Below are 26,579 nucleotides of genomic sequence, written 5' to 3' on the forward strand. Positions count from 1 at the left end.
CTTTGTTTTCTTCCACCAGTTCTTCCCCTTGGACCTTCTTCTCCTCCTCTCTGCTGCTACTGTTCCCCTGGGTGGTGCTCTCTCTGGCTGCTCTTCCCCTTATATTGGGCCATTCTGTGCTACCGTTCTTCCGCTTGGACATCTGAATATTTCCACTGGTCCTCTCTGCCGGTGACCACTCCTCATTTATGTTGCTGGTCTCCTCTGTATTCCTGTTTCCCCTGGTGCTCTCTTCTTTTTTTTCTGCCACCTGATCTTCTCCTCTTATCATCCTCTTACTTCTGCCACTTTCCTGTGGATCACCTATCCTCTGTGCTCTTTCCATTGAACTTTGTCATCTCTGCCACTGGCCTTTTCCTTACCAGTGCTTTCTTCTCTGTTGACCGTCTTCCACTGGTGGCACTGCATATGGGGCACTACTGGGGGCAATGTATAAGGGGCATGACAACAGGGGGCAGTGCATAAGGGGCACTGCATAATGTGCACTACAACAAGGGGCATTGCATAAGGGGCACTGCATGAGGGGCACTACTACAGTGGACATTGCATGAGGAGCACTACTACTGGGGACACTGCATAATGTGCACTACAACAAGGGGCACTGCATAATGTGCACTACAACAAGGGGCACTGCATAAGGGGCACTACTGCAGGGAACATTGCATGAGGGGCACTACTACTAGGGGCAATGCATAAGGGGCAGTACTATTGGTGGCATTAAGGTGCATATGGAATGAAAATGAATGTTTCCAGAGTGACGATAAACTGTGGTGTGTCATGTTGACACGCCCCATTTTTTAAGTGACCACACCGCTTGTGACATGTGACAATGCCCACTTTTTTTTCAGCGCACGCACGAGGGGGGGGGGGGCACTTCTCATCTTGCCTTGGGCACCAAATGACGCCACTGTTCACGATTCACCATGTTAAGTCTTTGCATTCTCAGGTGTCGCACAGTGATCACCGACTAAGTGAGGCCCTTCTGCAGGCAGAGTCTTTGCGTCTTGATATAACCAGGAGAGACACCGAAATCCAATCCATTAAGGAACAACTACAAAGCTCCAATGATGCTTTGCAGATTGCTAAACAGGAGAAGGAAGCGTGCAGCAAAGAGGCAGATGTACAGGTAAGTGTTACACATATTCACCAACATCCTGTTCTAGCATTAGTCCAGGATGCTTTTTATAAAACAACTTCTCCCTCTTACTTTATGTCCACAGGTCCAGAACAGAGAGATAACCATTGGGACTCTCCGGCAGGAACTAGCCACGCTAGGAGAACAGTATGAAGCTTGCAGGGCTCAGGTACGTCAGAGTCAGATTTCCTATGTTATCAGGCCAAGCAGAATGGGGGCACCTGACATATTATTAACATTACTGCACTTGGTAAAGGCGGGGATACAACCAGAACTGCATGACGGGGAAGTGACTGGATTATTGTGCATATTGTTGGTCTCTTTCCTTCTGACCAGCTATCTCAGTGCCAGTCATTGCTGGAGCAGCAGCAGCAAGAACTAGCAGCTGCGACAGAGGAGCGGAACGTGAAAGACAAAGAGGTTTCCCAGCTGACCAGCAACGTGGAGAAACTAGACCGCGATCTGGGGGTCATCAGCGAGAAGCACAAAACCGCCCAGAAAGAGGTCATAGGATATAGGCAGTCTGTTGTATGACTTGCCGCCTCTGCCTATCCTTCTATCACACCTACCCAAAAATAAAAACCCTCTTAAATATCTGGTTCTGTCACTTTCTCATTCTCACCTGTCTCGAGTGACTCAAAGACTCCACCATTTACTCTCCAGCCTGTTGTTTGCTTCACTACCCCAGGTCTCCAGCCGGGATCAGGTGATCCTGAGCCTCCGCACAGATCTGATCGCTAGAGAGCAGGAGTTGCAGCAAGCGCGGAACGAGGTACGAATGGGGACTGGGCAGGGAAATAGTTGTATTAGTTCTTGTTAAAAGGGACATTTATGCAAAAAAAGTAGTTTGTATGAACTTATAAAGCTACAAGAGGCGTTCATACAAAACGTATAACACAAGGACACAACTATATATCATCAGCAAGCCAAACGCGTTTTGCAGATGATAATTCATTGTACTTTTGAAGGTAGAGAAAACACACAGGGGACCTTACTTGGAAATCCACAGTGTAGTCTCCAAGGTACTAGGGCCGGATTCAGAGATGGTCGCAGTGCCAGTATATACACAGTTGAGCGATGTTTTGCTACTGCGAATGCTCAAAAAAATGTCTGGGAATCCCTTACTGCGCACACGCAAAGCCAAGTGTCCTATGCCCTGGGCGAATGAGTGGTGGAGACTGGCAGGTGCCCTAAAGTGATCGCAAAAAGGGGCGGTGTTATGGGCGTGTCGGGGGCGGTGTTATGGGCGTGTCGGGGGCGTGTCGTTCTCTCTCTGCCTTCCTCCCCCTCTTCTCCCATTACTCCATTTTCTTTCTCTTATACCCCCCAAGGATCCTACTACCCCACTGGTAATCTTTCCTCCCTTACTTATCTCCCTGTCACTTCGCCCCACTTTCATTCACGTCTCCTTAATGTCCCTCCCTGCCCACTTCCTACAGGGTCCCCTCCTAACACAGGAGCACGCATGATCCCTACACTCTATTCATCTCGGTCTCCCAAAGTATTCTCATCTCCACGCTATTGCAACCCTGATAATCTCATTCACATCTCTCCTATCAACTCTGTCACTCTATCCTGTGCCCTCTGGAATGCCAGATCAGTCTGTAACAAACTGGCCCCCACCCATGACCTTTTCATCTCCAACTCCCTGAATCTCCTGGCCATTACTGAAACCTGGATTTTACCCTCTGACACCACTTCTCCTGCAGCTCTCTCTTATGGGGGCCTCACCTTCTCCCACACCCCCAGGCCTGGGGGTCGCCATGGTGGTGGTGTTGGGGTCCTTCTGTCCCCTGGTTACTCATACCAACATATACCATCAGAACCATCCCTTACATTCTCCACATTTGAAGTTCATGCTATACGCCTCTTCCAACCAGTACACCTCAGAGTAGCTGTCATCTACCGTCCCCCTGGCCCTCCCTCCAAGTTCCTTGACAACTTTGCTTCCTGGCTCACTCACTTTCTCTCCTCAGACCTTCCCTCTATTATCCTCGGTGACTTCAATATTCCTATTGATATCCCCACAGAATCTGCTGCCTCCAAACTACTCACCCTCACTTCCTCATTTGGACTCTCCCAATGGACCTCCTCACCCTCCCATGCGAGTGGGCATTTGCTTGATCTGGTATTCACTTACCGTTGTGATATTTCTGCTTACTCCAATTCCCCATTTCCCCTCTCTGACCATCACCTCCTCTCTTTTAACCTATCCCTCTCTCCTTCCCCTCCACTACCTCCGAAAGCCACAATCACTAAACGTAACATTGAAGCCATCGACACTGCTTTCTTTTCTTCCCTACTTGACTCACTTCTCTCCCCTATCCTCTCTTTCTCCTGCGCTGAACAAGCTGCTTCCCTATACAATGCCTCCCTTACTTCTGCTCTTGACTCTGTTGCTCCGGCGATCACTACTCACCCTCGCAAATTCACACCTCAACCCTGGCATTCCAAATGCACCAGATACCTGCAAAAATTTTCACGAACCGCCGGGCGACAGTGGAGAAGATCACGCTCTCAGGCAGATTTTCTCCATTTCAAATTCATGCTGTCATCCTACAGTGCTGCCCTTTCCCTCTCTAAACAGTCATATTTCAAGAATCTCATCTCCTCCCTGTCCTCAAATCCCCAGCGTCTCTTTTCCACCTTCAACTCCCTCCTCTGTCCACCTACTCCTCGTCTCCCCTCCTTGCTCTCTGCCACTGACTTTGCTACCTATTTCACATCTAAAATTGATTCCATACGTCAGGACATCATATCCAACCAGTCCCCCAGCCCTCCACCTCCTCCTTTCCCGGATCACCCCTCCCCATCCATTTTACAGACTCTGACATCCTTCTTCCCTGTGACTGGAGAGGAAGTTAAGGCCCTTATCCAGTCCTCCCACCCTTCCACCTCTCCCCTCGACCCTATCCCCTCCCACCTCCTCCGCTACCTCTCTCCTTCTGCCTGCTCCCATCTTGCCCACCTCCTTAATCTCTCCCTCTTATCTGGCACTGTTACTTCTGCATTCAAGCATGCCCGTGTTTCCCCCATTCTTAAAAAACCTAACCTTGATCCTAACATTCTCTCTAACTACCGTCCAATCTCTCTCCTCCCTTTTGCCTCCAAACTCCTTGAGCGTATTGTTTACAACCGCCTCACCACATTTCTTTCCTCCCACTCCCTCCTTGACCCTTTTCAGTCTGGCTTCCGTTCTCTCCACTCCACTGAAACTGCCCTCACAAAAGTCAGCAACGACCTCCTTGCTGCCAAATCCAAGGGCCACTACTCACTGCTCATTCTCCTTGATCTCTCTGCTGCTTTTGACACTGTGGACCACCCTCTACTGCTGCATATCCTTCACTCCCTTGGTCTACGTGACACTGCTCTCTCCTGGCTGTCCTCCTACCTCTCTGACCGTTCCTTCTCTGTTTCCTCTCATGGCGACTCCTCCCCCCCACAGCCTCTTACAGTAGGTGTTCCCCAAGGTTCTGTTCTTGGACCTCTCCTATTCTCTCTTTATACGTCTTCTCTAGGTAAACTCATCAGCTCTTTTGACCTCCATTATCATCTCTATGCTGATGATACTCAGATCTACCTTTCCTCACCTGATCTTTCCCCCTCTATACTGACTCGTATCTCCAACTGTCTCTCTGCTATCTCTTCCTGGATGTCCCAGCGATTTCTCAAACTTAATATGTCTAAGACTGAGCTGATAGTCTTCCCACCCTCCCACATATCATCATGTCCCACTATTTCTTTATTAATAGATGACATTACTATCTAATCTAGCCCCAAAGTACGTTGTCTTGGAGTCATCCTGGACTCTTCCCTCTCCTTTAAACCACACATTCAGAACCTCTCACAGTCCTGTCGTTTCCATCTCAAGAATATTTCCAAGATCAGACCCTTTCTCACCCAGGATGCTACCAAAACCCTTGTACATTCACTGGTCATGTCCAGACTGGACTGCTGTAACCTTCTCCTAGCTGGCCTCCCCAAATCCCATCTCTCTCCTCTCCAGTCTATCCTCAATGCTGCTGCTCGGCTCATCTTCCTCTCCAAACGCTCTACATCTGCCTCCCCTCTTTTGCAAGCCCTCCACTGGCTCCCATTCCCTTTCAGAACCCAGTTCAAGGCTCTTACACTCACTTACAAAGCCCTCACCCATTCCTCTCCCATTTACATCTCTGATCTCATCTCCCTTCACTCTTCTGTCCGCCCTCTTCGTTCACTTAATACACGCCACCTTTCATGCCAATTGAATACTTCCTCCCACTCCCGCCTCCAAGACTTTGCCCGTGCTGCTCCTCACCTTTGGAACTCCCTCCCACTCCCTATCAGACTCTGCACCTCTCTACCATCTTTCAAACGAGCTCTTAAGACCCACTACTTCATTAAAGCCTTCCAGCTCTCATCCTAACTTGCTGCTACATCTTCCTTTCTCCCGGCCCACCCCATTCTGTGTCACTCCTGTTTGTCTTCCCCTCCCTTAAAGAATGTAAGCTCTTTCGAGCAGGGCCCTCTACCCTCTTGTGCTTCTCCCTACCGTAATTTAATTTATCTCTTACTAGCAACTAGGGCAACCAACACTTGGCTGCTTATGCGGGCGTTAATGTCACTAATATAGCAATGTTTATCCATGTCCTGTATTGTATTGTAAGTCAATGGTTACTTTTTTGTCTATGTACTTTGTAAGGCGCTGCGGAACACTTGTGGCGCCATATAAATAAATGATAATAATAATAATAATAATAATAATAATAATGGGCGTGTCGGGGGCGGTGTTATGGGAGTGTCGGGGGAGGTGTTATGGGAGTGTCAGGGACCTGTTATGGGAGTGTCAGGGCGTGGTTATGGGAGTGTCAGGGCATGCTATGGGAGTGTCAGGGCGTGGTTATGGGAGTGTCAGGGGCGTGTCTGGGAACGCTGCAGTGTTCCAAATTGCAAATCCACAGATTCTAGACTCTAGGCTACTGAAAATGTTGAGCATGTGACCGATGTTGCGACCGATGTTGGAGTGTTTACAATCACAAGTGCACAGACCACACAGCCTGGAAGTGGGCGTCTCAACGCAGATACTCTCCATCGCACCGTCCCGCACAAAGGGAAGGCCGAGATTAGCATTTGCATATTCCCGCAACCGCTACTTTGAGAGCGGCTGTATTACCAACTATGGGCGATATCCAATTAGCCCAGGACATTGTTCGGGCGCTAATGCATCCCCTGGGACTATCCAGTAGCCCCGAAGTCCGGCCCGACGCCAGCACTTATCGGGGATTTTTTTTTCGGGACCTGATGTGTCCTGAAAAATTATCCCTGAAAAGTGCAGTTTTTTCTGCCAGCGCAATGGCGAAAACACATAGGATCTGTGATGAGTTCGTGGACCTATGTGTTTTCAGGCGAATTATCCTACTTGTTCGTCCGAACAAATAAGATACAGATGTGCCCGCATACATCTATCCTCCGTGTGCTACAAGTCGCGCCACACATAACGCGGGAGCTCAGTGTGACTTGGTAGCGCAGAGCATCTTTTTATCTTCAAATGCGTCTTATTCGCACAACGATGTGAATAAATAGCACAAGCAGCTTCTGCTGATTGAAGTGATGTGCAGCATGTCTGTCCTATGAGCGAGTGCGGGTGTCTCTGCATGCAAAATGCTACATTACAGTGTCAGCGGTTGTAACACGCACGAAAAGACGCTCAGCGCTACTGAGTCACGCCAAGGGATGACGCGACTAGAAGGGCTGTTTAACGCGCCAGGAGACTAGATGTATGTGGACCCATCTGTAGGGTGAGAAAAAAAAAAAACTTAGAAAAATGGGGATTATCGGTGAAAAATCCCTGTTTTTTGCCCCTGAAAAAATATCGGCGCTAATTGGATACTGACTTATGTCTGAAACACTGGGCCTGATTCAGACCCAGTCGCAAGCGCTGAGCGCTCACCACCGGGTCGATGGTGGCCCACAGCGCATGTGCACGACAGAGCCGGCTCCATCGTGTGCATGCGCGAGACCCGGCTAGCGACGGGCAATCCGTCTCTCCAGGTTTTCGCACCAAAAGGGGCGAACTGTCGATGTTGAGTGACAGCTCGCCCCCTTTGGTGGGCGGGCCGGGGGGGGGTGGCTGCCCAAACGGAGGCGTTCCCGAGGGAACGCTTGCCGTTTCGTGGCGGCCCCACTGACATCACGAATTATGTCAGTGGAGAGCTTCCGGCTCTGGGGCTTGCGATGAATGAGACCCTACCACAAGGGTCTCATCGCAAGCCCACAGCTATGCGAGTGGCCAAGAGGCCGCTCCAAAAAAGAAAAAAAGCCCGGCCCTGATTCAGAGCGAGCGGCTCTGAATCAGGCCCACTGTTTGATTCTCTGAATCAGACCCACAGTGTAGGAGGTCACTGAAGCTTCTACAGAAATGAGTCCCCGGTTTGACCTTAAAACTAAATAGTGAGGTCACACCTACAAGGAAACATTTTATAATGATCTGCGATGGTTGTACAGCATTAGTTAATGACGGCATGAATTCCGTGTATAATAAGTCATAGCATGCGTTTTGCAGCTTGCGGAACGCGTTGAAGAGCTGAGCAATGCTCGGTCCAAGCTCAAGAACCTGCAGAGCGATGTCCAAAGCCTCCAGGAGATCTGCTCAGAACGTGAAAAGACAGGCGTTGACAATGAAACCCTTATCCAGAGGCTGCAACAAGAGAGGGAGGACAATCACGCTGAGGTGAGAGTGACAGAGGGAAACGTAGAACGACTAGGGTGGGAACGTTTCTGTGCAATCTGTGAGACCCTTCTTCCCGGTAACAGGTCCAGAGGCTACAGCAGCAGCTCTCATCACTGAGACACGCTCATCAGGTAGACACAGATTGTTTGAGAAGCGATTCTCTGCGGCTGCAGGAGAAGCTGGAATCTGTAAGCAATAGACACAAGGAGCAGGAACTGGAACTTCAGCACTACAGAGTGAGAGTGGAGAGACTCTCGCAGGACCTAACCCTTGCACAGCATTTGCAGCTGCAGCTCGAGGAGCAGGTATTTTATTTTATTATTATTTTGTTAATGAGATTTCACAATGTGGGTACAATGATGATCGGACAGTCTGTCACATGATGAGTAATCATTTCTGGCCTTCTCCCAGGTGTCTCAGCGGGACGCAGAGCTGCGCCAACGGGACGAAGAAGCGCAGAAGCTCCAGAAACATCTGTGGGACGCAGAGGAGCGAGCAGTGAGCGCGGAGAGCCAATGTAGCTCATCCAATAGCAGTATGGAGCTTTACCGCAGCAAGTACCAGGCCTGTGTGAGCCGGGTGGGGGAACAGGAGGCCAGTCTGAGACAGATGGAAGATGACCTACGAGAGATGAAACTAGAGGTACGAACAATAAATAATAATATAATATACAAATATGTATTGGCCATATTTATTGTTTTGTACAACTGACCAATGAATTCAACACTGGAATATTTATAGAGAAAGCTATATCACCATGGCATCTTCCTTTTTGCTGGCTTCCCCCCCCTACAAGTCTATTTCTAATGATGGGTACACAATGTTTACCCAGCACAACATTGCCGGCAACTGGACCCGGCGTGCAGCAAGTGCCGGGTACAACGGGGGGGAGTTACGTGTCATACAGCATGGCATTATTGGTGACATCCTCCGTTGGCCGTGCAGTAGGGTTGACGAATGATGTTGCTAGCGACCTGCAGGAGCGGGCATTTCAGGGGTACACCCTAGGGGATGTACCCGATATATTGCTCCGATCAGTGGGAATCTGACAACATATCGTCTAGTGTGTACCCAACTTAATGCATCTGTGAGAATTACCCTCTCCTCTCACTTCATGTCTCTTAGGGTGTGCACACATGGGACGATTTTTTGAACGATTTCTCGTTAACGACAAATCGTTAAAAAAATTGTTCTGTTTCTGTGGTACAATGATGAACGAAAACTACAAATGCGTGCTCCCGTTTGTAGTTGGTAGTTGCCATTTATTGCCCAAACCTCCTGTCCAACCTGATTATAATGTCAGGTTGAACATGTTCGGGGATGAGGGAGGGAGCCCAGCATTGAACAAAATCGTTATTGATTTTGTTCAGCGTTGTGCTCAGTGTTGGTAACACTGAGCACACCCCTGCCGGGGACACACAGAACGATTTTCGTTCGGGGAGAAAATTGTCCTGTGTGTATGCACCTTTACCTTTCTGTAACTGTCCCTTTGCCGTCTCCAAATTACAGCTTGTCAAAGATACAAAACTCAACTGAAACCCAGGCTTCAAAGCTGCATACACGCCTGTACCCATTTCTACCTAATAAGCTACAGCAAGAGGGCGCACGTGTACCATCTAATCCAGGGCCTCCTTTGGAGTGGTGCTATAGTTTTATTTGGATACATTTTAATCCTTCACAAGGTGCTTATCCACATGATTAAATCTGTCTCCTGACACCCAATCACTTCATGTAACGCGTTTCGGGAAGCACCTGTTTGTTTAATCAGAAAAGGTGCTGTGTATAGTAGTGTTCCTGGAGTTCATGCCGTGTGCAGTTCAGAATATACTAAGTATACCAGAGGTTCCCAATCGCCGTCCTCAAGGCTCCCTAACAGTTCAGGTTTTAGAGATATCCATGGTTAAGCACAAGTTGTTAAATAAAATTGACTGAGGTACTAATTAAATAACCTGTGCTCAACCATGGATATCTCTAAAACCTGAACTGTTAGGGAGTCTTGAGGACTGTGATTGGGAACCTCTGGAGTATACACATCATGCGATCCAATCATTTGGCCCCAATGCTGAATGTCTCTATCAGTTACTGATTTGTCCCCAGATATTCATGCAACGCAGAAAGTGTACACCTGCAATTCCGACGCACCCTGATACTCCACCTGTAATGACTATCAGTGCATGGTGCAATGCTTATGAAATTTGATAAAATATGATCTAGTTGCCTGAATAATTAATTTGGCCACCTCTATACCCATGCACACTACTAAGGTTTGTGTGCTCTCCGCATCAAACTATTCTCACATACTATGCTCTATGCCACAGGTTCTCAAACTCGGTCCTCAGGACCCCAAACAGTGCATGTTTTCCTGTTATCCTCACAGAACTGCAAGTGAGATAATTAGCTCCACCTGTGGATCTTTTAAAATGTGCCAGTGAGTAATGACTACACCTGTGCATCTGCTGGGTGACCCGGAAAATGTGAACTGTTTGGGGTCCTGAGGACAGAGTTTGAGAACCACTGCTCTATGCAAATACATCTAAATAGTCATTATTCCGATGCATGGTCACTCCCTGCACAATAATGTGTGTGCCTTGTCACCTATTGTTTGTTAGGCTACCTTTATTACTAATTATACTAAGCTTATTAGAGATGTAGGGGCCTATTTATCATATATTTGCGGGATATTCTCCGAAAACAGTATCCACAAATATTAAGCATCTCATGAATGTTCCATGGAGGGTCTGCAGCAGATATCTCTGATCTCAGATATCTCCCTCCATTTCCAACAGCAGAAGTAGCCCTCACAGATTCCTATGGGGGCTGCTAGGCTGTCAGGTTTAGGAAAGATTCCGGATTGTAAAGTTTTCGGAGCTCCAGTACGTAATGCCATGGAAGAAGCTCCCAGGGTGCAAAGAGGGATCCAATTAGAACACTCTGCCTCTCTTAGTGTGTACATGCATAACCTAAGGCCGCAGTAACGTTTCCTGGGCAGAACCCGGCAGTGTAAACATTTGCCGCTGCTAATAGCAGTTACAGTAAAGGTTATAGGCATTGCTTGGCTGATCGGAGTAGCTGCTTATCGGAGTAGCTGTCCTGGCTAGGGGGCAATGATAGGTAGTCCTGATACCCATTCTGAAGTTACTGCAAAAAGCGGCGATAAAGAATGTTAAGTTTCAGGGCGTTTATCTTAATTTTTATAAGATTTCTGTGTATAAAAGAGCAGCAGAGGATGCTGCCTGGCCACTGCTGGGTAGCACCCTCTCCTTGTCACGCAGCCACCTGGCACAGCCATGTATTATCCGGCTGCAGAAAGCCCAGCCCCAAAAGTGCAAATTTTGTCAGTCGGGAGGGCAGATGCCCCTCCTCGCTGCTGCCCAGCCAGGCTTTGCATTGAGTCGCCTCTGCTGTAACAGCACAGGTCTGCCCAGGACCCTCTTCACATTTAATGCCTTGATGGTAATATTTGAATAATTCCATGTCTACAGGTGTCTGAGCGGGATGCTCGTCTCTCTGCGCTGCGTGGGGAGCTCCTGGTTCTGCAGCAGGAGTTAGAGAGTAAATGTTCCGAGCTGGAGAGCTGCGAGGAAGCCATCGATCAGCTGACGCACGAACTTCAGGCAACACAGACGGACTTGAGTTCAAGCCGTGAGCGAGCACAAGAAAGCGAGGAGATCCTGCAGTCTGTGCAAGAGCATGCAGCAAGGCTTCAGAACCAGGTGAGTGCAGGCTGCCTGGAGATAATTCTGTGCTGGCCTGGACATGGGTGTTATAAGATCTATAAACATATGGTCTAAAGAGAAACAAACATGTCCGTCGAGTGTCATACAAGGGTCTGTACAAGCACATAAGCTGTTTGTAGATATGTGAAAAGCCTACAGGAGTCTCTACAATATGAAGACGTTGCACACCCCCGTGGTTGTCATTTAAGCCTGCAGACGTGGCCTGGTGGGTCTAATAATCTGCAATGGTGGCTTGGTGTACAGACTAGTAAACTGGGATGTGCTGCCCACATACAGTAATCTGTATAACCATCAGGGACTCACTCTAGTGGCTTCATACTGATAATATGGAGTATCCCATAGCTATGACCTGCTTAAGTGTCTTTATACCTATGGAGCAGTGGTTTCTGTCCTATGATAGGTGGTGGAGTTGGAGGAGGACCTGGTTAAACTGCAGACAGACTTTTCCACCTACAAAGCTTCTCACCGATGCAGCGATGGCAGCTACGCAGAGTTGGAGAGACTAGTTCGCCAGCTGACACAGGTCAGTAAATGATTCTGTTACATTCATACCCTCCAGTGACTTCTGTTCTCTTTGTGCATTAACCTTACACCACACTTTGTGCAGGAACTGAGCCATTCAGAGGAAGAAGTCCGGAAACAGATGCAGGAAACAGAACGGAATCAAAACCTTCTACTGGAAGTAAAACTGGATTTAGCGAAGGAGAGAGAGCAGAGGAGCAGCACTCTGAAAGGTGAGGCCGAGACGGTGTTGCCCAGGTGTGGATCGTGTAACGGGTACAGGGCTCCTCACTGTGTCCTCTCCACCCAGATATTGAGCGGCTGGAGCTGGAGGTCAGTAGCTTGCGCAGAAACACAGAAACGCAGGTCCAAGAGCACAAACATCTGGTTTCCGAGCAACAGCAGCAGATCCAGAAGCTGCAGGAGGAGCTGAGAGAGAGCAGTAAGCTCGCTGCACACAAAGACCAGGTGAGAGATGGATATACAGCATGTGATAACCCCGCACCCAATCCAGTTAGTAATTGATAAACCCTGACGGCATACTAACTAAGGGCTGATTGAGAAGTGGACACGAATGTCACCGCTGTGCGAATATATGCTAATGCGTACAAATAATAATACTGCTGGCTTCTCTGATCCGCTGCCTGCGTCCGAAGACCAACGTCAGATCAACATCATGACCATCGGTCCCACCATTGGACCTACTCAGATTGGCCAAAATAACTACACATGCCGGGGCCAGTGCAACACCATCTGAGGACACAGCCACTGGCTTAAGCACGCCCAGACAAGGGGGCCGGTTTTCTGCAACGCTGCCCATCGCTGCCCTGAAACGCCTGCAGCCTGTCAATCAGACTGCGGCTAACAGGACACTGCGACCGGAACTGCAGCAATCAAACATGCAGACTGCGGCTCCGGCACAGTCCCGAAAGCGACAGTCAGTAGTGACTGAAATGGGACTGGGTCCGGGGCTGAATCAGCCCTAAATGCGAATGTACAAAAACACACAACATCCAATCACACGTTTACTTCTATTATCCAATGAAAGTTGGCTGTGAGGCGATATTTAACATTTGTAAGTAACAGAATTGTGTCAGAGAATAGTGAGTGCGCTGGTCATGTATGAGAGTGATGGAGACACAATGTAATGGGGATGTAGCCAGGTAGCAGACGGTCTAAATGCCGACTTCCCGACTGTCTAATCCCGGCAAGGTACTAATGACAGGCGAAATCCCGACGCCTGTCATTAGACCTACGCCGGGAGCCCGACGCCCAGCATACAGAACAAAGGTAAGCCGGGCGCAGACAGCCGCGCCCTGGGGGGGTGGGAAGGTTAGGTTTTAGGGCTCACGAGGGGACTTGGGGTTAGGCCATATACACACAAATGGATGTATGGCTATTGAGATATATATATATATATGTATATTATGCACATACACCCATACATACTGAGGCTGAAATGTGGGGGCACGATTAGGCGATGACTGTATACGCCGTTAGAAGCCATTATCGTAACGCCATATTTTCTGCCAGACTGCGTTATATAGGATAGGTCCCGAGCAGATGTTGGCTAGGAATGGCGGCTGCTTGTTGGATTTAGTATCAGAGTACATGGCTGTAATATTTTATAAATATAGCTATATTAATGAGAGCGCACAGACTGCTGGTGAGTAATCGCTTTGTATATACAATGTACATATTACACAGATGATGTTGCTGGCCATCCATAACTGCATTTACAACGGTCATGGAACATGGGCTAGGGAATTAAAGCTGGGCTGCTGACAATTTCCATTATGTGTTGTATCCGACACATCCTGAAAACATTGGCCTTTTACTCATTAATTTCTAATGACTCAGAGAAAGCTATTTTCCATGTAATTCTTACATGCACGTTCGGTGTGTGCTGCAGGCCATTCAGAAACGTGACGTCCTCCTGCGTCAGTCAGAGGCTGATCTCCTCCAAGCTCGCAGCTCTCTGAAATCCCTCAATCAGGAGATAGAGCGCCACCTGGAGTCTGCCCGGGGTATGGAGAGGAGACTGCAGAGTGGACAGAAAGAAAGTGACCAGAGAGACAGAGAGAACAGTGCTCTAAGGGCAGAAATACAGGAGCTGAGGAAAGAGCTGCAAGAGACTTACAAGCTCCACAAAGAAGCAGGTACGTAGCACCCCGGGGTGAGATGAGACACAGGGGCAGTTGATTGCATGGGGCAAGCAAACGTCATCGTTGTGGCTCTAGGACTAAAGTCACTAACTAGGTGGAGACTTGTAATAATAATAATAACTTCTGCTTCTGTGATCAGTGCAGGCCCTGGCAGGTCAAGAGGAAAAGACCCTCCTAGTAGAAAGCGCCCTGCAGAGCACACAGGAGCAGCTGAGCGAGCGCGTGGCTGAAGTAGTAAGGCAGGAGCAGCATGCACGCAAGATGGAAAGTGAAATCCGCACACTGAGGGAGAGAGCAAATGCCAGCGATGAGGAAGTGGAGCAGTGCAGGTACCGTCCCCGCCGGCCACGTACTGTCCTCTGTATACTGTCTGATAGCCATCTAATCTAGTCTGTGTCCATAAGAGCAGGACACTAATGGAGCGGCTGAAATCGGAGCTTAACGAGGCAAAAAAGAGGCATCAGTCTTCTTCCCAGGAGGCCATGAAGCTGCAGCATTCACTGAGCAAACTGCATCTGGAGCAAACTAGTGATCAGGAGCAACACAGGGCGCTGCAGCAGCAGGTAACAGACTGTAGGCTCTAACAGCCCAGGATTGCCGCACAACAGCTGGAGAGGTGCACAGCACTTGCTTCAGTAATGACGTAGAATTGTTTGAGACTTTTTTTTGTCTCTTTTAGTTACAGGAGCAAAGCGCTACTCAGCAGGCTCTGAGGTCAGAGCTGGAGCAGCAGCAGGTACGCCATGAAGAGCTGCAGCGGCAGCTCCAGAGGGCCAAGGAGCGAGAGACCACATTGCAGAGGGAGGTGGAGGAGCTAAGCCTGAGGGTGAAGCACTCGGACCGGCTGGTGAGTATTGGCAGGCCGGTGGTGACTAACAGCACCGGGGGGGGCGCTCAGTCGCTGATATTTTGTCCTTGCAGCTGGCAGAGAGGGATCGGGCACTGCAGAGTTTGCAGGGCAGTTACTCGCAGCTGGAGAGGAGATGGCAGACTGCTCAGGAGGAGGCCAGAGACAGCAACGCTCAGTTAGAGCTCACTAGAGGTGCTCTGCAACAAGCACAGAGAAAGATCCATGGTCAGAGCCAGGAGGTGAGTGCTGCCACTAATCTATCTACCCATATATCACACAGGGAACTGATTTAGGATGGGGTCGATGCATACTTGTGCGCATCCCCACAGCCCAACTGCCTTTGTTCCCTCTTTACTCATTCGCTGACCTCATCTCTTCCATCCCCAGTCCAAGCAGCTAGAGGAATCTTTAGTACGCTTACGCTCCAATGAGGAGGCAGCGCAGAAAACTGCAAGGGGGCGGAGCCAGGAGTTGAACACCGCCCAGGAGTGTCTGCAAGATCTAAAGAACCAAGTCTCTGCGGCTCAGGCTGGTCAGCGTGAAGCGAGAGATCAGGTAGGGGACGGGAAGACCGCTAAGCGTGCCCATCGTGCATTACCCCCTCCTATTGCTCATTAGCGATGTGGGGCTGAGGTGTGAGCTGTTGGGCTTCTTCATTTTTTTGTCCCTAAAAGTGCAGTTCTGTGGCAGAAATACAGAGAGGAGAAGAGATTTGCTATATACTGCTTATAACAGATTCATTTATTCTTTAACCAAATAATTCATTGGAAATATAGAAATCTTTCATTAAAGTTACATATGGACATTCAGGAGACGGGGGATTATACCTTTCCCCCTTCCCGAATAGGAATAGCAGGAGTGTCACACATGGCTGTATACCCTGCAGATGGGAGTGGGTAGGGATAAGACCCATGTGTCCTCTATGGCTTACTAGAACAAACAGAAAGCTGGTGTAAGAGTCCTCTAACATCTGGTTACAGCTCCTGCCGAGTGTTCTGGTGAATTACTAGAGTCCTGTAAGGAGAGAAAATGTTGCCATTTAGTTTTAGAACTGAATACAAAGGGATAATTCCAACACTTTAACTGTTGGGATCCCTTCACTGCGCCCTCCATCCTCTAAGGCAGGGGTGGCCGGACTTTTGTTTTTGTGACCTGGGATCTACTTTTTGTTCACTTAGTTAGCAGTGATCTACCAGCGTCAATGTGCCACTATGCCGATGTTTGCGCTGTTGAGCAATTTATTTATGTTTAAGCTGGGCTTCCATTATACAACTTTCTGTCCGATATCTGTCCAGTCTGGCTGGTCGGAATGAAAACCTGGTAATGTATGGGAGCCAATGACAATCGTCCATTTGCTCACAAACATTGGAAAATAGCCAAAAATGGTTGTTCAGACAAATTGGTTAAAACACACAAATGTAACCAATTTGAACAATTTTTCTTGTCCATTTTCCAGTGTTTAAAACCATATGATCGACTGTCATTTGCTCCCCTACATTACCAGGTTTTCATTCCAACCAGCCAGATTGGACAGATATCTGACAGATAATTGTATAGTGGATGCCCAGCTTTACTGTGAAATCCCCTAACTGTACAATGGTGATCACAGCTGCTTATGGGATCGCTGGCATTAGAGACAGTGACTGCATATTTTGCAGATGTAAATCCGTAAGAAATCGCAGCCGTGCGTGCATAGAGCCCACCTCTATAACATACAGTAGTATTACACAACAGCTCACACACATACATAACATACAGTAGTATTACACAACAGCTCACACATACATAACATACAGTAGCGTTATACGACAGCTCTCACATACATAATATACAGTAGTATTACACAACAGTTCACACATACATAACATACAGTAGCGTTATACAACAGCTCTCACATACATAATATACAGTATCGTTATACAACAGCTCTCACATACATAACATACAGTAGTGTTATACAACAGCTCACATACATAACATACAGTAGCGTTATACGACAGCTCTCACATACATAAAATACACCAGTGTTATACAACAGCTCTCACATAACATACAGTAGTATTACACAACAGCTCACACATACATAACATACAGTAGTGTTATACAACAGCTCTCACATACATAATATACAGTATCGTTATACAACAGCTCTCACATACATAACATACAGTAGTGTTATACAACAGCTCACATACATAACATACAGTAGCGTTATACGACAGCTCTCACATACATAAAATACACCAGTGTTATACAACAGCTCTCACATAACATACAGTAGTATTACACAACAGCTCACACATACATAACATACAGTAGTGTTATACAACAGCTCACATACATAACATACAGTAGCGTTATACAACAGCTCTCACATACATAACATACAGTAGTGTTATACAACAGCTCACATACATAACATACAGTAGCGTTATACGACAGCTCTCACATACATAAAATACACCAGTGTTATACAACAGCTCTCACATAACATACAGTAGTATTACACAACAGCTCACACATACATAACATACAGTAGCGTTATACAACAGCTCTCACATACATAATATACAGTATCGTTATACAACAGCTCTCACATACATAACATACAGTAGTGTTATACAACAGCTCACATACATAACATACAGTAGCGTTATACGACAGCTCTCACATACATAAAATACACCAGTGTTATACAACAGCTCTCACATAACATACAGTAGTATTACACAACAGCTCACATACATAACATACAGTAGCGTTATACAACAGCTCACATACATAACATACAGTAGCGTTATACAACAGCTCTCACATACATAACATACAGTAGTGTTATACAACAGCTCACATACATAACATACAGTAGCGTTATACGACAGCTCTCACATACATAAAATACACCAGTGTTATACAACAGCTCTCACATAACATACAGTAGTATTATACAACAGCTCACACATACATAACATACACCAGTGTTATACAACAGCTCTCACATAACATACAGTAGTATTACACAACAGCTCACACATACATAACATACAGTAGCGTTATACAACAGCTCTCACATACATAATATACAGTATCGTTATACAACAGCTCTCACATACATAACATACAGTAGCGTTATACGACAGCTCTCACATACATAAAATACACCAGTGTTATACAACAGCTCTCACATACATAAAATACACCAGTGTTATACAACAGCTCTCACATACATAAAATACAGTAGCGTTATACAACAGCTCTCACACATACATAACATACAGTAGCGTTATACGACAGCTCTCACATACATAAAATACACCAGTGTTATACAACAGCTCTCACATAACATACAGTAGTATTACACAACAGCTCACACATACATAACATACAGTAGTGTTATACAACAGCTCACACATACATAAAATACACCAGTGTTATACAACAGCTCTCACATACATAACATACAGTAGCATTACACAACAGCTCACACATACATAAAATACACCAGTGTTATACAACAGCTCTCACACATACATAACATACAGTAGCGTTATACGACAGCTCTCACATACATAAAATACAGTAGCGTTATACAACAGCTCTCACATACATAAAATACACCAGTGTTATACAACAGCTCTCACATACATAACATACAGTAGCGTTATACGACAGCTCTCACATACATAAAATACAGTAGCGTTATACAACAGCTCTCACATACATAAAATACACCAGTGTTATACAACAGCTCTCACATAACATACAGTAGTATTACACAACAGCTCACATACATAACATACAGTAGCGTTATACAACAGCTCTCACATACATAATATACAGTAGCATTACACAACAGCTCACACATACATAACATACAGTAGCATTACACAACAGCTCTCACATACATAAAATACACCAGTGTTATACAACAGCTCTCACATACATAACATACAGTAGCGTTATACAACAGCTCTCACATACATAAAATACACCAGTGTTATACAACAGCTCTCACACATACATAACATACAGTAGCGTTATACGACAGCTCTCACATACATAAAATACAGTAGCGTTATACAACAGCTCTCACATACATAAAATACACCAGTGTTATACAACAGCTCTCACATAACATACAGTAGTATTACACAACAGCTCACATACATAACATACAGTAGCGTTATACAACAGCTCTCACATACATAATATACAGTATCGTTATACAACAGCTCTCACATACATAACATACAGTAGTGTTATACAACAGCTCTCACATACATAACATACAGTAGTGTTATACAACAGCTCTCACATACATAAAATACACCAGTGTTATACAACAGCTCTCACATAACATACAGTAGTATTACACAACAGCTCACACATACATAACATACAGTAGCGTTATACAACAGCTCTCACATACATAACATACAGTAGTGTTATACAACAGCTCACATACATAACATACAGTAGCGTTATACAACAGCTCTCACATACATAACATACAGTAGTGTTATACAACAGCTCACATACATAACATACAGTAGCGTTATACGACAGCTCTCACATACATAAAATACAGTATCGTTATACAACAGCTCTCACATACATAAAATACACCAGTGTTATACAACAGCTCTCACATACATAAAATACAGTAGCGTTATACAACAGCTCTCACATACATAATATACAGTAGCGTTATACGACAGCTCTCACATACATAATATACAGTAGTATTACACAACAGCTCTCACATACATAACATACAGTAGCGTTATACGACAGCTCTCACATACATAAAATACACCAGTGTTATACAACAGCTCTCACATAACATACAGTAGTATTACACAACAGCTCACACATACATAACATACAGTAGCGTTATACAACAGCTCTCACATACATAATATACAGTATTGTTATACAACAGCTCTCACATACATAACATACAGTAGTGTTATACAACAGCTCACATACATAACATACAGTAGCGTTATACGACAGCTCTCACATACATAAAATACACCAGTGTTATACAACAGCTCTCACATAACATACAGTAGTATTACACAACAGCTCACATACATAATACAGTAGCATTATACAACAGCTCTCACATACATAATATACAGTATCGTTATACAACAGCTCTCACATACATAACATACAGTAGTATTATGCAAAAATGACCAGCACAAAAAAATAACAAAAATACATCCAGCCATATTGAGGTGTACAGAGGTGCCACAAATCTGCAATCTCTTACATTACCACCCATACCATAACCTTGTAATACACTGTAATTATCTCCTCTGTTTAATAATATAAGGGGTTGCCTTATTTAAAAAAATAAATGAATAAATCAGTCACTCAGCGTCAGTGTATGCGGCAGGGAGCCGGTGCTTGGGATGGCATGGTACCATAGCAGGTGGATGCTGTGCCCTGGCAGCGTCACCCTGCAGCCCCTTTACCGCACATATAACGCAATCACTCCTCACACGCTACCTCCTGGAGCTGCTCTGGCACTTGCAGAAAAGTTGGCTGCTATCAGCTTGGGGATGTGCTTGGTGCTGTGAGGAGCCTATGTGCTGGTGGAACAGCAGCTCACCATGGCCCTCATTCAGAGCCGTTCGCTATTTGCGTTCGTTCGTTCAAAAACAAGGGGTGGCTATGCAAATGATCCGTTCGCACATTGCAGTCTGTTCACACCTCTAAGTCTGAACGAGCGAGCAAAACATACGCTCTTTTATTTCTTAAAAACGCCCCCTGGCCGCTCGCACCATACGTCATGTCCGCTATTTATTAGATTAATCGAGTACATCGAACAGGATATGAACTGCTCGCTATTCTTGTGGTTGGTTTTTTCAACCGCTATTTTGCGAGCAGTTCTGAGTTAAAAAAAAACAAGTGACGTGGTCATTGACGCTGCTATATTAATTATGCACACCCATAAAACGCCCGTTTTGACCTTTAAGCACGCCTGCGAACGGATCTCCACTCCCCGTTTTCAAGCACCTTCCCCTGTTACCACCCACATACGCCTCATTCTGTCACTCAAAATAGCAGGCACTCGCTATATTGCGTGCAAATGTTTTTCGGCCGCACTGACTGGTTCGCGCATGCGTACTAAAAACCGTACGCATGCGCAGATGTGCGAACATCGCTCGGAACGAGCGTACTGCCGCTAGCGAGTGGCTCTGAATGAGGGCCCATGACATTCAGCATGCTCCATGGGGCCAGTCAGGCGGATAGCAGCCATTGTGGGCTCCTTAGTGTGTGAGTGACATCAACAGGTTTATTTTACTTCAGGTAGGTGCGATCTACCGGTGGATGCCCAGTGAGCTACTGGTAGAGCAGACCTGGCCAGAAGTTAGATCGCGATCTAAGGTGTAGCAGTCCCTGAAAACAAGGGCCTGGTCTAGAGGAGGCGGCGTCAAGCACAGTACTGTTTAACCCCTGACCTCTGCTCTAGCCACCTACATCCAGGGTCACGGCACCGTTACTGTGTTTAGATCATTTTGACTGCAGACAGGGCTCCAGGTGCAGCCCAATGTAACTAGGTGGAACGGAGTTCTTCAGGGTCACCAACGGCATTGAGCAGGGCCACCGCTAAAGTAAGGGGTGTCTGGAAGCACTACTGGGGGTTACTTTGTTTGTTAAAGAGAAGACGGCCTCTAACCTTCATTTGGAGCTAGCGGCATTACTGAGGTGCATCAGCTGCTAATGCAGTGAGAGTCGGCATTCTCATGGGTTCAGTCTACAAAATGGCTGCCCCCAATATGTGTAGTTTTACCTCATAAGGGACTCTTATTAAAAGTAACACTGTTAATGTCATATTTGCAAACGTTTAACCACCACCATGCATTTTTTTTTATTCTACTGTGAACCTTGTTTAGCAACGACTACTTTCATAGTTGAGTTTAACCCCAAAGGGAATTTATTTTTATAAGCTCTAAGAAAGCTCATCACACGACTGCTTTAAAATGGACACGTTTGTTCTCTGAAATGTAACAATGTCACGTTTGGGAAGGAGTAATGATGAGAAGCACTTTCCTCTTGCAGCTCAGTGAGCGGAGCAGAGAGTTAGCAGCACTCAGGAACGAACTGCAGCGAGCGCAGCAGACGAAGGCGGAGCTGGAGAGAGAAGCCGCAGCTCAGGAGGAGCGAATCAGGCGCATGATCGCAGAGATGAAATCTCTCCAAGATCTGCACCGACAGAAGGAGCAAGAGGTGAGGGAAGGGGAGGTGGTGGGGTTACCGGGATGGGAAGGAGCGGCAGTGCCACCTTCTCACCATCCACGTCATGTTGTAGGTAGAGGTATGTGAGGGCCGCCTGCGGGAGCTCAGCAACCAGCTCCAGCACTGGCAGAGACGTCACCAGGAGAGCGCACAGCAGGTGAGACAGAGAGAGGAGGACACTAAGCAGCTCCAGGAACAACTCGCACTCCTGATGGAGAAGCTGAAAGCAGAAGGCAGAGAGGTAGTGATCAAGTAATATCAACTCAGTCCGCCTGGGGTCCTCCAGCTGTTGTGGAACTGCAAGTGCCAGCATTCCCTGCCAGGACATGCAAGTTCCACAAGAGCTGGAGAGCTACGGCTACGATCTAGAACATGATCCAGAACCGTTATTGATTCATCTTCCTTCTTTCCAGAGAGACAGCCTGCAGAATGCATTAAATCAGGTGAAGCAGAATTACGATGGAGCCACCAGTGAGGTGAGTGTCTGGTAGGGGTCCCTGGTAGTAGAGCGATACACCTTTTGCTGGTTGTATACCAGATACGTACAACCTATTTTGGTGGGAGGGCTGCATTGGGAGATGGTACTTATATGAAGGGACCACAATAAAAACAAATGTATCTGTTAAAAGTCTCAAACAGTTCAAGCCATCCTTTATATAGAAAAGTAAGTGGGACAAGCAGAAAGAAAAGGCAGGAAACCCTCTCTTTCCCATCAGGCTATATAGTGAGAATACCTATCAGAAAGGTCTGAATCAGGCTGTACAGGAAGCCCTTAGCTCTACGGATCATGGCTTCAACAGCAAAGGTGTCAGGGTCAACCAAGGTAAAAATTTTACAATAAAAAATGGCCCTGACAGATACCAAGATGGGCCCTCTGCCATGCAGTACCATAGTCAGGCTGGTGCCACCACAATCACCTGAGCTGCCTTTTCTTTTTACCTGCTGTAGCACTCGCGGGAGCATTGCTACCAAAGGAAACCAGTAATTCGGAGAAGTCCCAAGCTAAGGACATGGTGCCTACCAAAAATGCCCCCTTCCCCCTTGTAATTCAACCAAGATGCCAGCATGTTAACATCTGGATGACCCCACCAGTCCATTATATGCTGGTAGACGTCAGAGTAAAGGGCATGTCTGCTGAGGAAATCTGCCCTCCAGTTCTCCAGCTCTGCAATAATCATTTCATTCCATCATTGAATTATCCTGCTGTTTCATGAATGAATAGTACAGTATTGATGCTTCCTTAACTGAAGTATTTCGCTGCTGTAGCATTGTCTGACTGGATGTTTATTGCCCTTAGTCACAGGAAAGGATGTGCACTGACTAGGGTGTTGAAATCTGCTTGGCGTTCCAGCACATATACCAGGAGCTGTGCTCCCTCTAGAGTTCAAAGACTCTGGTAACAGCCCCGAAGAGCACCAGAAGAGTTCCTGGTGCACTTTTGGACACAGTTGAACTGGCTGGACAGAAATGCCGAGTTTTTATAAATTTTGGAATTGGCTTGATCTGGAATCAATCTGCATCAAAAGGTGTTGACCATTTTGCCTTGGACTTTTGTGCATTAATGAACAGACAATAGTCTGCAAGCTATCCAGAACCAGAGCTTGCCACAGGAATAAATTCTCATGAAGAAGACCCTCTGTTGGAAATGAGTTGGTTTTCTTAGGGTGATTACTACAAGATTGTAAGGTCTGGGCCATCTCCTGGACATGCGCTTGATAAATAGGCCCCTCGCACCAGGCTGGAAAGCTCGTCCTGAGCAGCAGATGGTCCAGGTAGGATGTGAGTCACTCTGTGAATCTCAGAAGGGAAGCAATCACTACCATGAACTTTGTTTCGTCCCAGATTGGATTATGCCAGTAAACTCACCCTGCTCCATGCTTTCAATTACTTAAATCAAGGACTCCCATCTACAACTTGCCCATTGGAAACAGGAATTTCAGGTTTAAAAATGAGTTTAAAAACCCTGCCCAGTTTCTGATCCAAGAAGTGCTTTGAGTAAAGCCCCAGCAGCACAATGGTTTTTGTCTCCAGGAATGCTGGTGGTGAAAGAGTGTGTGGGTGGGGAGATATGATGTATAACCAAGAAACCATTCCTCTCATGCATTGGTGTGATTAAACTACCAGTCTCACGACAGAAGCAGACATGCTCACAGGTGGCTGACGTCCTGATAAGCATCCAGGTCACAATCCTTCATACAGTTATCTGCTCAAGCCTGTTTATGACTTTGCTGCCCTACACAAGGGCTGACTTTGCCCTATTTGAAGGTCAAAAGGATCAAAACCTTAGCACCCCTAACAATGTAGAAAAGATCTCTTTAACATGTGACCAGGGAAATAATTTTGTTCAGTGTAGGCCTGAACTAGACCTCTTGTCTGAAGAGATTAGTCAAATATATATTTAAGTCAATAACAGGGCGATCCACTCTCCTTTTGGACTGTCTGTCCTCTAATTCAGGGACTGTAAGTATTCTGTGGCTGATATCTTAGTGCCAATACGCACCGAATAGACCAATCCAATCTGGGTCTGCCAGATTCCAAACCCTCTGCCAAATATTCCGGCCATCTCTCCTCTACCTTACTGGCACAAGCTGCAGCTAATATGGGCCTAGCAGAGGCCCTTGCGGCTGTGGAAACAGACTTTAGGCTTTGCCTCAATTGTTATGTCTGTGCTTTCCCTTATGGTAGCAGTGTCCATAATTGGAATGGTGGTGGTCTTGGAATCTGCACAAGGCAGATGCCTTTCGCTTTTCTCTGTATCCTCGCCAGTGAGAGGACAAAGCAACTGCAATCTGTGGGACATCTCAAATCTACGATCAGGCCTGGTCTACAGTACACAAAAATGGTCCCCCAACTGTGGGGAAGGAAATGGTGCAAGGGGCCTATTTATCAAGCTTTTTATTCCATAAAATGATGTAGAAACTGCAGTTTTTGCATAATTTTAGGAATTTTGTATGTACTAATTGCACAATGCATGAGACTTCACAGAAATACAGGCGCCTGGCCCTGGTACTTTACACCATCTGAAGACTGTGTAATCTGCTTTAAGCCTATAGAAGCTCCCGGAGCAGGAGAGCGATCTTCCAATCTCTGTCCTGCAGCCTCTGGCCGGCGGCAGCTTACACTGAGCGCATGCGCAGTGACAAATTCCCCCAGAGGAGTCTTTCACAAATGTGATAGACCTACAGAATGCCGGGGACATAACTGGCAGCGTGCAGTTGTTACCTTAACCACTGTCCCTGAGTTTCCCTTAGTATAATATCTGTTGCAATACCGATCCTTAATAATCGCAGCAGTTCCACGATTATTACTAAATAGGCCCCTGAATCTCATTCCTCTAAAATAGCAAATTCATGATTTGCAGTGGTCTTGAATATTTTGCATCTGCCAGACAGCTCACACTAAGGGCCAGACACAGAGATGGCAGTTGCGAAAGCATTAGTGTCCATCTCTCACAGATAGCAATTGCGAAAATATGCTAATGGCTCAATCGCCGTCCAGTGCTTAGAGACGCCCACTGAAAGCATTGCACATCCGCTGCTCAAGCACAAAACCGTAAAGAATGATTGCAGATCAGGCGGCCGGCAACCTTTTTAGCAAGTCTGAGATGACGCAGGCATAGCAGGTCTCCAGGCACTCAGGAGGGGATCGGTATGAATTGGTACCTATGCCCGGCGGTTCAAATCCCGACACCGGAAGACCAGCAGCAATGAAGATCCCAACAGCTAATTAAGGTAAGTATAACATACCCTTTTCCCCCTCTAACCCTCCCTTAGGGGTGCCTAACCCTAAGCCCCCCGTCCTCGCAGCCTAAAAATAACCCTCCCGGGGGGTGCCTAGCCCTAAGTTACCCCCCCGGGATTGATGCCCAAGCTCCGGTACTGCATCAATATAACCCAGTGTCACCCATGGATACATGTGATAACTAATTTGCATAGAGTACTGAAATCCCTTTTTCCAATTCAGCAATTGCAGGACACAGAAATTGGATTTGGGACATTCCAAAATCTATGATAGAATATGCGCACTGCCGGATTTTGAGAGACTAGAAGTACCAGTGATCAGATGGCAAAGCATGCTGGGACTTGTAGTTTCACAATACCTGGAGATCCCGCATGATGTCCAAGCCTGCTCCATGGATAGTTATCAATGAGAATCTTGTTACCAAAAACATCCATCTTGTAGTAGGTGGTTCTTAGCTGTGCTGGTCTGCTGATGGCCCCTGCCCAGCTCA

The 26,579-nt window shown here is 46.5% G+C and overlaps 1 protein-coding gene across 2 annotated transcripts in view; it reads left to right on the top strand.

The window, feature by feature from the left end:
- Positions 1–26,579, top strand: part of PMFBP1 (polyamine modulated factor 1 binding protein 1) — a 139,667-nt gene that overhangs the window by 91,245 nt on the left and 21,843 nt on the right. For both annotated transcript variants that reach the window (XM_088456989.1, XM_088456990.1), the window contains exons 17-36: positions 947–1,126; positions 1,221–1,304; positions 1,472–1,639; positions 1,824–1,907; positions 7,677–7,844; positions 7,928–8,149; positions 8,256–8,486; positions 11,327–11,557; positions 11,982–12,104; positions 12,189–12,315; positions 12,393–12,550; positions 13,995–14,241; positions 14,387–14,576; positions 14,657–14,810; positions 14,927–15,094; positions 15,169–15,336; positions 15,485–15,652; positions 22,172–22,339; positions 22,422–22,589; positions 22,762–22,824. In XM_088456989.1, the coding sequence (XP_088313115.1) occupies positions 947–1,126; positions 1,221–1,304; positions 1,472–1,639; positions 1,824–1,907; positions 7,677–7,844; positions 7,928–8,149; positions 8,256–8,486; positions 11,327–11,557; positions 11,982–12,104; positions 12,189–12,315; positions 12,393–12,550; positions 13,995–14,241; positions 14,387–14,576; positions 14,657–14,810; positions 14,927–15,094; positions 15,169–15,336; positions 15,485–15,652; positions 22,172–22,339; positions 22,422–22,589; positions 22,762–22,824 (3,270 nt within the window). The remainder of the gene's footprint in view (positions 1–946; positions 1,127–1,220; positions 1,305–1,471; positions 1,640–1,823; positions 1,908–7,676; positions 7,845–7,927; positions 8,150–8,255; positions 8,487–11,326; positions 11,558–11,981; positions 12,105–12,188; positions 12,316–12,392; positions 12,551–13,994; positions 14,242–14,386; positions 14,577–14,656; positions 14,811–14,926; positions 15,095–15,168; positions 15,337–15,484; positions 15,653–22,171; positions 22,340–22,421; positions 22,590–22,761; positions 22,825–26,579) is intronic.

Source organism: Taudactylus pleione, unplaced genomic scaffold, assembly GCF_031769625.1.
Source record: "Taudactylus pleione unplaced genomic scaffold, aTauple2 ptg000731l, whole genome shotgun sequence".
NCBI classification, from domain to species: domain Eukaryota; kingdom Metazoa; phylum Chordata; class Amphibia; order Anura; family Myobatrachidae; genus Taudactylus; species Taudactylus pleione.